We start from the raw sequence: 13,486 nt of genomic DNA on the forward strand, positions 1-13,486 counted from the left end.
TCTCTGCTCTCGTTCCTTTTACACGGAATATGTTCATTTTAATAGTTTTTAGAAATTATAGGTATAAATTATTTATTTTTTAAAAAAAAGTTAAATACTTTTTCCAAAATCTATGGTTAAACGTATGGTGAAACTTTACCCAAAAATAACTTGTCAAAAATATTTGGTAAAAAAATAGACTATTTTTTGTGATGTGACTTGTGTAATAGAGTGAATCTAGGCCACTAGGGTCTCTTCATCTTTTTCTACAAAAAAGAAAGAAATGACACAATGACAAACTTTTTATTTATATTGTATATGCAACTATTTTGAGCTTAATTTTAGTAATCTAAACCACTATATAAAACAAGATATCTATCAAATGCAAAAACTAAGTTTTTAGAGATTGTAGGCCACACTTCTGATTGCAGAAATAAATGACAACATTAACATTACCATCTTGGAAATTCACTATCAGCTTGGATAAGTTTCCAAGATTCAACTTGGAAAAAGCCGTGTGCAACCATGGCTTTTTCATGATGGCTCCCAACCATTGGGATCCATCTACTAAAACCTTTTCTCGTCCTCTACGATTAGATGATTCCATCAGATCAGCTCTCACTTTTATTTCACAGCCTCCAGGAGAGGATCATCTTGTCATTACGGTTTATGGTGCAACTATTCTTTCCTCTAAGGATGAGGGAGCCATTCAGGTATCGTTCTGTCTCCATCTCCTCACAAAAAAAAGAAAAGAAGAACCTGATGACTTGTTTTCTATGTACGTATAGTCTCAGGTGAAGAGAATGCTGAGACTCTCTGATAAGGATGAACAAGATGTCACATATTTTCATAAGCTTCATCCACATGCTGAGGCCAAAGGATTTGGTCGGTTGTTTCGATCACCAACCTTATTTGAAGATGTGGCCAAGTCTCTTCTTCTTCGCTTTTGCCCGTAAGTTAATCATATATTATATACAAGCAATTTGTAAAACTCAAACTTTGAAGTAAACTAAGATATATAGAAATGAATCAGGTGGAAGACATCTTTGGATCGGGCAAAGGCTATTTGTGATGTACAACTGAAAAAAGTCAGAATGTCGAAAAGAAAGAGAGCAAATATTGGAGACTTCCCTAGCCCGAGAGAATTAGCAAGTTTTAGAGAGGAAGAGCTAAAGAAATTTGGATATAGAGCAGGGGACTTGATTAAGTTGGCTAAACAAGTTGTTGATGGAAAAATTAAGTTTGATAGTGCTGATGAAGGGTACTACTCTAAGTTGAAGATAAATGGTGCTGGTCCTTTTACCACTAATACTATCATGATGTGTATTGGACACTATCATAATATTCCAATTGATACTGAAACGTTGCGTCATATGAAAGAGGTAACAAACTTGTTGCTCTGCATATCATAAAAAATAACTAACATTACACATGGATCATTTGCTGATGGAGGTAATAGTATTTCTTAAGTCCTCTTATATATATTTACATTTTACTTGTCATGATTTCAGTTTCATGGACTTAATATGAGAAAGCGTAAAAAGGGACCAATTAGTGTGGAAACAAAAGCGAAAATACAAGAATTCTACAAGATTTATCATCCATTTGAGTCTTTGGCTTACTGGTAAGTTACGTTGGGGATATCCATTATTTTCATTGATTAGTATGTAATCATACACTTGATTTGTTGGTCTTTAGGTTTGAACTTGCCAACTTTTACGAAATAAAACTTGGCAAGACATTAGGTGAGTTATTACCATCAGAATATCATCATGCCACCGGAAGCAAGAAATGTTTAGGTAACGTAACATTATTAATGTGTGTCCTATACTTTTTAGCAGTTTCAAATTTGAATTAGCAGCAATTAGCCTAGGTATAAATCATTTAGAAGCCTAGACATATATAGTTGTTACTGCTTTTATTTTGAAGTAAGTTTTATAATATGTTCATCGTGTGGCTCTCTATGTTTATTGGTCTTAATTAATTCTTTCTATGGCTTTGAACAGATGAGATGTGATGTGATGTGTGATGGATAGGATATTGGATTGAAAGAAAGAAAAAGCTTCCCTTTCTTTCTCTTCTTTATTTTGGTTTTATCCCTCCGACGAATTTCGACTATGACCAATGGATGTTAACTAATATTAGATTTTTGAAATTGATGATCATGTATATATAGGTTTGATTAACAACTTTCGTTTTGTTTTTGTTTTTGTGCGTACTTCACTATGTCACATGATTTCAACTTGAATCCATGTTTCTGTCTGTTCGAAAGACTTACAACAGAATTTTTGCTTATTGATCAATAGAAAAAAAAGGGATCTGCTTTGGCGCCCCATATGTAGATCTAGCTAACTTGACTTGAGTCACAAGATAAAAGTATATAGTATGCTTTGTTTGATATATTCAAAATAATATGTACTGTATAATTTCCAAAAGAAATATTTGCAGCTAAAAGTATCCTCCCTTAAAAAGATTTTAAGGGACATTTGAGTCTTTAATCTTGCTAATGCATGCATTAAAATCATTTGCATTATCAGTAGTATCATTAGTAATACACAATAGAATGCAAGTATTAGTTATACATGATGTTTTGAAAGGCGGAGGTATGAGGCAAGATGTTTTACTTAGCACACGGCGTAGCGTAAGCCCCATGAATATTTAAATTTAAATTTATGATTTAGTAAAATAATATAATAACACAAAATTATAAAAATACATCAATAGTTTGAAATAATTAATGAGACTCGTAGAAAATAAAACTTCTACAAGTATATCTTAACCTTCAAATAATAATAATAAGTCATTATTTCTAAAAATATATAACTATAATACTATGCAAATTTATCTCCCTAGAATATTAGTAATCAATAAAAGTTATTGGTATTATAATAAAAATATAACTCCGATCCATCATGAATAAAAATAAAATTACTTTTAAATAGAAAAAAATAAAATATGATGAGACATTTATGTTTCTTGAATATAAGCTATATATATATACCTCACTTTCAAAGATGTGCAGTTGCATTGATCGATTTGGACACAAGTTCTCCTTTATGCCGAGACTCGGGGTTCGATTCCCAACTCCAGTATTTGCCCAAACTAATTTTTCCTCCATTTTGATAATTACAACTCAGTAGTGGCCTTTTTTTAAAATTAATAATCACCCTCTCATGGTGTAACCAAATAGTAAACATGTGATACTAAAACTTGTTAGTTGAGTTACTCTGAATCTTTTTAGGCACACTCTTACTATACACGAAATTATTGTTATACACTTCAACTTTGTAGGGGTCCTATGACATTTCTAGACTATTTTTAACAAGAATTATTACTCCCTCCGTTTCACAAAGAATGACCTGGTTTGACTTGGCACGGAGTTTAAGTAAATAAAGAAGACTTTTGAATCTTGTGATCCTAAATTAAAGTTATGTCAAATGTACAAAATTGCCCTTAATCTTGTGATCTTAAACATGCCACGTGGAAAGCAAAAAGTAAAATGTTACCAAAAAAGGAAAGAGGTCATTCTTTTTGAAACTGACTAAAAAGGAAAGGAGGTCATTCTTTGTGAAACGGAGGGAGTATATAACTGGTTAGGTGACAAAGTAAGTGTAATACATTCTCCTTGAGAGAGTAAACGAGAAAAATGCAAAAAAAATATTTTTATAATTATATTTTTGTTAATATATGTATTCTTTTCTTTTTCTTTCTCTTTTTATTTTTCCTATTTTTTTTCATCTTCTTAATTGTACCATTATTGTCATCGGAATCGATACTGACACCAGCACTGCTACCAACTCTTCCATTACCATTACAAACTTCATTTCTTCCATCACATTTTATTGAAATATAAAGTGAGTTAGTAGATGTATTAGATGAGTGGTGAGTTAAGTTGGTTACAAATTAGTTAGTTTGTTATAACCAATGTAACAGTAAAAGATTCTTCTAGAAACTCACAGGTCTACTTGTATAAATAGGCATCACATTTGCTATTGATGCTATGCAATAAAATGATCTCTTCTTCTTCTTCTTCTTCTTCTAAAATTGCTCTCAATGTTGTCAATATTTTCATTTCCTAACTGAATTGATGAAAGTTTACATGGTATCAGAGCACAGATCATAGGGAATTGGTCTGCGTAGAAGAAGATAACCGAATGCTGTGAAGCAATAGAAGAGAAGAAGCTTCTGCAACAATCAACAATGGTGACAAACGAACAGACATCAATGGAAACAAATGAGGTAACTACTCTAAATCATAATCATCCGCTCTATCTCCAGGCATCAGATGCTCCTGGACTCGTTTTAGTTCCAATCAAATTAACAGGACCAGAGAATTATGCTCTGTGGAGTCGTTCGATGAAGTTGGCTCTCAGGGGAAAAGGGAAGCTTGGATTCATTGATGGATCCTGTGCAAAAACAGCTTACAAAGGAGTATTAGAAAAGCAATGGGAAAAGTGTAATGCGATAGTGTTGTCGTGGATTGCGAGCACTGTTACAAGTGAGCTGCTACCAGGAATAATATACGCTTCGAATGCAAAAAGAGTTTGGGGAGACTTTGAAGAAAGATTTGATAGATCAGATCTTACCAGAATTTATCATTTGTGGTCTGAAATTGCAGCTCTCAAACAAGGTACTGACTCTGTGACTTCGTATTACTCTAAATTGAGAGATTTGTGGGCTGAAATGGATGTTATGATTCATTTACCTGGTTGTGCATGTGAGGATTCTGCTGCTTATGTAATGCATCTGAGATCACAGAGACTACTCCAATTCTTAATGGGATTAAATGAAAGTTTTGGTGCTATCAGAAGTAGCATATTGGCTAGAAAGCCAATAGTAACTGTTAATGAGGCATATGCAGTAGCTGCGCAAGAGGAAAGCCAGAGAACTTTAGGAGTATTAGATAAAACAAGAGATCCTCTCACACTGTTAGCTGGAAAAACTCAAGGGTACAGATCAAGGACAAATAAATTTGTGCCTCCAGGAACAATTTGTGATCATTGTGGTTTCAAAGGACATTTCAAGGGAGATTGTTACAGGTTGGTAGGATATCCACCAGATTTCCAAAGCAAGAGAAAGGGGACTGAAGGTTTTAAACCTGATTTTAAGCCTGATTTCAAGCCAAATGCACATTTCACTCGGAATGCTGATGAATTCAAAAAGGAAAAACACACTGAGAATCAAATGTCACCATCTCAGTATGAAGACCTGGTAAATAGAATGGACAGAGCAGGAACATCTGATTGTGTTGCTAACATGTCAGGTATTGCCTCTTTAGATCCTAAAGATAATAAAGCTTGTGAGTGGATAATTCATAGTGGAGCTACACATCATATTACACCTAATGAAGATTTACTAGTTGCTAGTAGAAAAGTACATAATGGTAACAGTGATGGTGTTCAAGTACCAACAGGGAAAAGATGTGAAATCAAGGGCATTGGAGTTGCAGAAGTCTTAGACGAACATGAGCTTAAAAATGTTCTACATGTGCCAGATTTTAAGTTTAGCCTATTATCAATCTCAAAACTAACCAAGGAACTCAAATGTTCAGTTTCCTTTTACCCTGACTTTTGTGTATTTCAGGGACTTTACAATGGCAAGGTATTGGGGATTGGTAAAGAAAGGGAAGGATTGTACATATTAAAGAATCAAATAAAGCCAATTGTGCATGCTATGGCTGCTGAGAATAGAAGTGGAGATACAAAACTGTGGCACTTAAGGTTGGGGCATGCTTCAACTGGAGTAATGCAACACATCCAGTCATTGAGACATCTGTCAGATAAGAATGTACAATCTAATTGTGAGATCTGTCCTATAGCAAAACAATGTAGGATGAAGTTTCCAGCTAGTACAAGTAAAACCTTTAAAGCATTTGAATTAGTTCATATTGATGTTTGGGGGTCTTACAGAAAGCCCACATTTGACAAGAAATACTACTTTGTTACCATAGTTGATGACTATAGTAGATACACATGGTTATGTCTCATTAATTCCAAAAGTGAGGTCATTGTGGTGCTCAAGGATTTCATTGCTTTAAAAAAAAACCAGTTTGCATTGTCTGTGAAAGTTTTAAGGTCTGATAATGGGACTGAGTTTTTCAATTCCTCAGTCATTGATCTACTAGCTTATCATGGTATTGTGCATCAAAGTAGTTGTGTTTATACACCCCAACAAAATGGTGTAGTAGAGAGGAAACACAGGCATATTTTAGAAGTAGCCAGGGCACTGAGATTTCAAAGTTCACTTCCTATTCATTTTTGGGGTGAATGTGTTAGAACAACTGTGTATTTGATCAATAAATTGCCTACTGAAGTGTTGAATGGGAAATCACCTTATGAAATGTTACACCAGAAAATACCTAGAATTGATCATTTGAGGGTCTTTGGTTGCTTGTGTTATGCAACTAAGTTACCCAAAGGAGATAAATTTGCAGCAAGGGCTAGAAAGTCAGTCTTGCTTGGATATTTTGAAGTTCAAAAAGGGTACAGATTATATGATGTTGATGAGAAGATATTCTTTGTAAGTAGAGATGTTACATTCAGAGAACATGTTTTTCCATATCAATCAGATGCAGTATCTTGTGAACTAGACATGTTTGAGCTATGCAATTCAGACTTAAGTCCTATTGCTCCAGCTGAGCATAATGAACCTGTTCAGTTATACACATCAATAGACTATTTGCCTAGCTGCACTATAAATCTTATCCCCAACATTGTTGAAGATCCTATTGTTATCACAGAAGCTGCAAACAATACACCATCATGTGTGAGTGATTCAACACAATCACAAGACATCCAACCTATCAGACATGCCAAGATCAGACCAGTTAGAAATGCTAAACCACCGAGTTGGTTTGATGCCTATATAACTGCTCCTAAACCATCTGCTAGTTGCATCTGCCCTATTTCAGATTGTCTCCATTATTCACATTTGTCTGTCCCTTATCAGGCTTACTTATGAGCTCTTTCACAACCTACTTAACCTAAGTCATTCAGTGAGGCATCCTTAGATGAAAGGTGGATAGCAGCCATGAGTGATGAAATAGTTTTCTTAGAAAGTAATAACACTTGGGAGGTTGTAGACTTACCAACTGGGAAGCAAGCCATTGGTTCTAAGTGGGTCTATAAGATCAACATAAGGCAGATGGATCTGTAGACAAATACAAAGCAAGGTTGGTAGCCAAGGGTTATAATCAAAAGGAGGGGTTGGATTATCATGAGACTTTTTCACCTATTGCCAAGATGGTAACAGTGAGAACTCTTATCACTATTGCAGCTTCAAAAGATTGGCCCTTGATGCAGATGGATGTCAATAATGCATTCTTACAAGGAGACTTGTATGAGGAAGTCTACATGTCCTTGCCACAAGGTTTTCACAGACAAGGGGAGTCTAAAGTATGCAAGCTGATTAAATCTCTATATGGCTTGAAGCAAGCTTCAAGACAATGGAACATCAAGCTGACCACTGCCTTGATTGAAGCAGGATATACTCAGAGCCCACATGATCACTCATTGTTCACAAAACAGTCAGGAGATGACATAGTAATAATTTTAGTTTATGTTGATGACTTACTAATAACAGGGAACAACAAAAGGATGATTAACAGTGCTCAGGAGACTCTACACAGCAAGTTCAAAGTAAAAGACTTAGGGCCCCTAAGATACTTTCTGGGAATAGAGGTGATGAGGTCAGACAAGGGAATATTGCTCAACCAGAGAAAATATACATTAGAATTGTTGTCCACAACAGGATTGGGAGGAACTAAACCAGTCTCTACCCCTATGGAGATGAACATGAAACTCACTTCAGTGGAGTATGACTCAGTGGTTGGAAATGAGAGTGATCCAATCATGACTGATATACATAGTTACCAGCAGTTGATAGGAAAGCTGATCTATTTGACAATCACCAGGCCAGACATTTGTTTTGCAGTTCAAGTTCTTAGTCAGTTTATGCAACATCCCAAGAAGTCACATTGGGATGCAACATTGAGAGTTATTAGATACTTAAAAGGGGCGCCTGGACAAGGGATATTATTGAAGAAAAGAGCAATTACAGACTTGACAGCATTTTGTGATTCAGATTGGGCAGCATGCCCTAATACGAGGAGGTCAGTTACAGGATATGTGGTTATGCTTGGAGAGTCAATGATCTCTTGGAAATCCAAGAAACAACATACAATAAGTAGAAGCTCAGCAGAGGCTGAATACAGAAGTATGGCAGGGACAGTGGCAGAAATCACTTGGTTAATTGGATTGCTGAAAGATCTAAAGATAGACATAAACACTCCAGTCAGGTTGTGTTGTGACAACAAAGCAGCCATGCAGATTGCTTCCAATTCTATTTTTCATGAGAGAACTAAGCATATTGAAATTAATTGTCATTTTGTGAGAGAAAAGCTCAAAGATGGATTGATCAAACCAGAATTTGTAGGAACTAAATCACAACTAGCAGACTTGTTTACAAAGGGATTAGGGACAGTGCAACATCAGTTTCTTCTTTCCAAGCTAGGAGTTGTAGATGTCTTCCATCCTAGCTTGAGGGGGAGTATTGAAATATAAAGTGAGTTAGTAGATGTATTAGATGAGTGGTGAGTTAAGTTGGTTACAAATTAGTTAGTTTGTTATAACCAATGTAACAGTAAAAGATTCTTCTAGAAACTCACAGGTCTACTTGTATAAATAGGCATCACATTTGCTATTGATGCTATGCAATAAAATGATCTCTTCTTCTTCTTCTTCTTCTAAAATTGCTCTCAATGTTGTCAATATTTTCATTTCCTAACTGAATTGATGAAAGTTTACACATTTAACACACACTACAACAATAATGGTTGCCATTATATCCATCATTTTAATTTTACACTCCCAAAACTATACAAATCCTCCATCAATTCAAAACCATATCAGTTCTCTCTCTCTCTCTCTCATATCACTTTAATTAGAATCACCTTCTTCACGTTTCTATATCATTAACATTATCACTACTTTCACTAGGTCATTGAAAATTCATTCCCAAAAAATAATTTAGTTACTAATAGAAATTAAATTACCGACAAGACTAAATTAGCAAAAGAAATAACTCAGTTAGAGAAAATAACTTCTTCAACCACAATGAATATGATAGAGATTACAATTAAAAATTAAAGTTTTTGTCAGAAAATATATCCGGTCAGCAATAATTTATCTTTTTCCTGTCTGAAAATTGTATTTTCTGATTACTCAAATATATTTGTTAATTTAACTCAAGAAAAATGAAATTAAAAAAGAAAAGAAATTGACGTGCAAAAGAAATGAATAAGAAAAAAGAGAAGGAGTTGGCTTCTTGGCAGTAGCGAAATTGAGGAAAAATAAAGAAAATGTGAAATACAATAAGGTAAAGAAGAGAAAAAGTCTAAAAGAATTTTAAAAAAGCTAAATAAACATTTAAAAGAAATAGACATGTGTCAGCGCATGTTTGTCACAATTTAGCAAAATTTGGGCGAGACTTTTTAAGGGGCATATATTTCACTTTAAACTAGTCTAGGGACCCCACAAAGTTGGAATATGCAACAACAATTTCGGTCATAATAGGAGTGTTTTAAATCAATTTCCCCAAAAATAATATTAAGTATCATTTATTTATTAAAGATTACGAGGGTCAACAAAGTTAACTAAAGAATTTAACACATAATTTGTGTAACATTTATTAGACGAGCCCCGAGCGTTGGACATTGAGCGTGTTTAGGAAGTAAAGTCAGGTGTTGAGGGGGTAAGCATAACTAAGACCTCATTTGTTTTTATTAAGATTAAGACGACTAAATTTGAATGCACATCTGAATGATTAATATCTTGTCTATAGATTTGAATATTAAATGATTAAGGCTCTTTGTTTTCAAACATCCGAATTAAGAGATGTTATGTATATGTATATATATTAAACACAATAAATATTATAATTTAAATAAAATAGTAGTTAAATATTACATTAACAAAATATTAGGAAAAAATATCATTCTTTAATAAATGTTAAGCACTTAAGAATTTGACTTATAAATAAATATTTTAAGTTTGATAAAAATAAAATAGAACTACATGGATTTCATATATAAATTATTGTAATAAAAGTAATTGTTAGAAAAAAATATAGTAATCGTTTTATGAAAGAAACAAATTCAATACAAATTAATCTTAAATAAATAAATAAAACATCTCTATGATTCATAATTTGTTAACCCATGTACTCTTTACTACAATAAATAATGAACAAGATACATTCAAAAGATTTTAAATAAATTTATAAAGGCATTATTGTCCAATTTCAACAACACATTTTTATTAAGTTGCTTTGCAATTCTATAAAATAAAAATTTTACAATAAATTTTATCAATTCTTGATAAACAAGCATCATGAACAAAAATTAAAAGTTAAGGAAATAATTTGGATAACTAAAGTTGGAAGATGAGAGATGTTGAATTATTATTTTTTGAAGAAAAAAATATGGAGCACCTTTTTTTTTTCAAAAATAAAAGTATATTTAAAAGTCTGAATGAGAATAAGATTGTGTTCTAGATCTAATTCATTCAGACCTTTTTAGACTCATTAAGAGTTTTTTCAATAAAAAAAAAACAAACACATTTAATGACCTAATGTTTGAATCATTCAGATTCAGACCTCCGTTAAGTGCAAACAAGTGAGGTCTAAGCACCACACGTGAGTCTCGAGGCATTTTGCTAGAGCCCGCCCCTGGGGCGAGTTCCAACATTATCTTTTAAAATACTGATTGAAATTATTTTAATGAACAAGCTACTAATAATACATAAAACTAATACATGTATTATTTGATCATACTATCAGTAACCAACAACAAATGAAGCGTGTTTCAGAACTCCAACCTACATATGAAAGTACTCATGTTGATACTGAAGAAAATTATCCTAAGAAGGTATCAGTATAATCAAAACTTTATACATTACAATTTTCTTTGATACATTATCCTCTTATATATATATATATATATATATATATATATATATATATAATACATTATTAGTATAATGGGTAACTGATACATACAACATGCTTATATTCAGGATAATGAAGTACATCAAGCCCCATAAGATTTAAATGAAGTAATCATGGATGAAGATGGTGCTGACACAGTTCAACACAACATCCATCATTTTGTGCCTGATAAAATAACAGTTGATACATCGGTAAATTTATCAATTATGCATCATGACACTAACATTCATTATATGCAATTTTACTAATTTTTTTTTATAATATCATATTATACAGGATTCTTCCACATCAACAACAATATCGCCCTCAACTCAAGCAACAATAGATGCACTTATATCCGATCTAGGAAAAGTTCCTATTCTTGCTAACCCATTGTGTGTTTACAATCCACATGATTTAATTGGCAGTCATGATTTATTGTTTGATAGTCAATTACCCACTGATATTCCAACCACCGAGATTGTTGTTAGAAGAGATTCAAAGACTCATGCGCCTAGAAACAGGATACCTTCAAGAATTATTCAATCCCCATACGTGACTTCTTTTGGGTCCAGCGAGAAGGGAAAACAGAAATTGGATGACGATGTTCGTCTGTATTTCCCATTTGAAGGATGTGGGATTACATATCAAGCTTCGTCTAAAATAATTGATGAGTATATGCAGTGGTTAACCAAGGGGTTTCTCAAAAATCATGTCAATAAGTAAGCTTTATACATATATTTTCTAAATGTTTGGATTAACCAATTTTGATATGACCAATTGATAATACAAACATTATCACAGGAAACCATTGGAGGATAAATACAGATCAAAAGCCTTTTCTTTTGAATTTGAGATGATGGATTTTGTTGTTGCATTTCCAATTAACAAGAATTGGTTCTATGATACGTCACAGCCAAACAAATGTTGGACTGATCAGGTAAAGTTCTTAATGAAACTATTAAGCGTGTATCAGATACATTAGTATAGAACAACATGATATAAAATATCATTCCGGATACACTCAAATAAAGTATCAAAATATCAAATTAGTATTTGTTCAGATTATGATTTAATGTATCAATTCAATCATTAGACCTTTTTTACAAGTTTCTAATTCTGTTTATCATGTTTTTTATAGCACATCGATGTTATTTTTTACTACCTCCGTAAAAAATCAAAACTCTGCAGCATGAATCAATACAGATACACAACAACCAACTGCTTGTTCATCTCACACATAAAAAATACCTATGAAAGGTATTACCTAGCTAATGATGATGATCTTATTAGTACCCAAGAACACATTGATCACGTTTCAGCTGTATCTGTCTATGAGAGGTCAATCACTAACATCATCAAAGGTTTTGAAATTTCAGCTGCTTTACCATGGCATTTTGTAGACGATGTTTACATTCCGATTAATTGTGGTGGACAATTTCATTAGGCTCAAGGATAAAAATAATTCCGCACGAGATAAAAATATTTTCTAAAATGCTTCCTTCTTACCTCATGGACAATGGATTCTTTGATAAAATTGAGCGAACAAACTTTGGTGATTGTGATGCGTACAAGGACAGTAATTCTGGTTCACTTTTGGAGGCACAAGTTCCTTTCATGGTTGAATTTGCCCAAGACACTAAGCAACAAAAGAGTGATAGCCTACAAGTATTGTGCTTTTATTGTTTTTGAATCATGTATGATTTAAGTTTATAACTGATATTCTGCATTTTTGTAGAGACTGTGGGTTATATGTTGCTACATTTGCGGAGTATCTGAGCGACCAAATCGAAACACCATTAGTTGATTTTCTTCCTGAATACTTACGCAAAAGATATGGAACATTGTTGTGGAGTTATGGTAGCGAGAAGGCTAAGGGTGCATACGTTAGTAAGAATGATGATCCACCAAACCTAAGGGTGTAGTCACACCACCACCAGAAGAAGATTTGGTTCACATAGTGTAATAATTAAGTATCTATGCATAGACAACGTTTTTTTTTATCCTTTTGACAATTTCACTCATGTTTTAGTCTGTTTTGATACTATATGGACCAATATACTTTACTTATAAAAAGTTAAATTTCATACACATTATTGCATTACATAAAGAAAAAGTTCAGTATATAACATACACTGTATCTGATACATTTTTTAATTGTAATTATGTATCTTATAAGTAATCAGATATAATAACCTATTACTAATAAATAGATTTTTAAAAATTTAACGTATATGATTCATTATTTATAATTAATATTATACATGAAACAATATATATATATATATATATATATATATATATATATATATATATATATAGTATATGATACACGATTCATAGTTATTGTGTTAAATAAACTGTTTACAAACTTAATTGTTTAACGTATGTATCATATAAATTATCACACATAATAACTTATTGCTAACATATAGTTTGTGTATGTTTTAATGTAAATGATACAGTAACCAATTAATGTATATGATACAACAAACGTTATATAATTTAATGTATATGATACATT

General features: G+C 32.7%; 1 protein-coding gene and 1 pseudogene across 1 annotated transcript; both read left to right on the plus strand.

The window, feature by feature from the left end:
• Positions 1-600: 600 nt before the first annotated feature.
• On the plus strand, positions 601-2,015 carry LOC125829358 (uncharacterized). The gene is made up of 6 exons (XM_049508589.1): positions 601-692; positions 768-931; positions 1,013-1,361; positions 1,491-1,603; positions 1,678-1,783; positions 1,986-2,015. Exons 2-6 carry the CDS (start codon positions 783-785, stop codon positions 2,013-2,015), a joined length of 747 nt encoding a protein of 248 aa, XP_049364546.1. The 5' UTR covers positions 601-692; positions 768-782.
• A 9,054-nt stretch (positions 2,016-11,069) lies between these two features.
• On the plus strand, positions 11,070-12,928 carry LOC125829305 (uncharacterized; annotated as a pseudogene).
• Positions 12,929-13,486: the final 558 nt, after the last annotated feature.

This window comes from Solanum verrucosum, unplaced genomic scaffold (assembly GCF_900185275.1).
Source record: "Solanum verrucosum unplaced genomic scaffold, falcon-dt-bn FXZP01000157.1, whole genome shotgun sequence".
NCBI lineage: Eukaryota > Viridiplantae > Streptophyta > Magnoliopsida > Solanales > Solanaceae > Solanum > Solanum verrucosum.

What these genes read in the sequence shown, in the direction of transcription:
- LOC125829358 (XM_049508589.1), top strand. Translation starts at nt 783, where the DNA reads ATGCTGAGACTCTCTGATAAGGATGAACAAGATGTCACATATTTTCAT. An exon ending in CTTCTTCTTCGCTTTTGCCC is followed by an intron (nt 932 to 1,012) that starts GTAAGTTAATCA and finishes GAAATGAATCAG; the next exon opens with GTGGAAGACATCTTTGGATC. An exon ending in TTTGAGTCTTTGGCTTACTG is followed by an intron (nt 1,604 to 1,677) that starts GTAAGTTACGTT and finishes GTTGGTCTTTAG; the next exon opens with GTTTGAACTTGCCAACTTTT.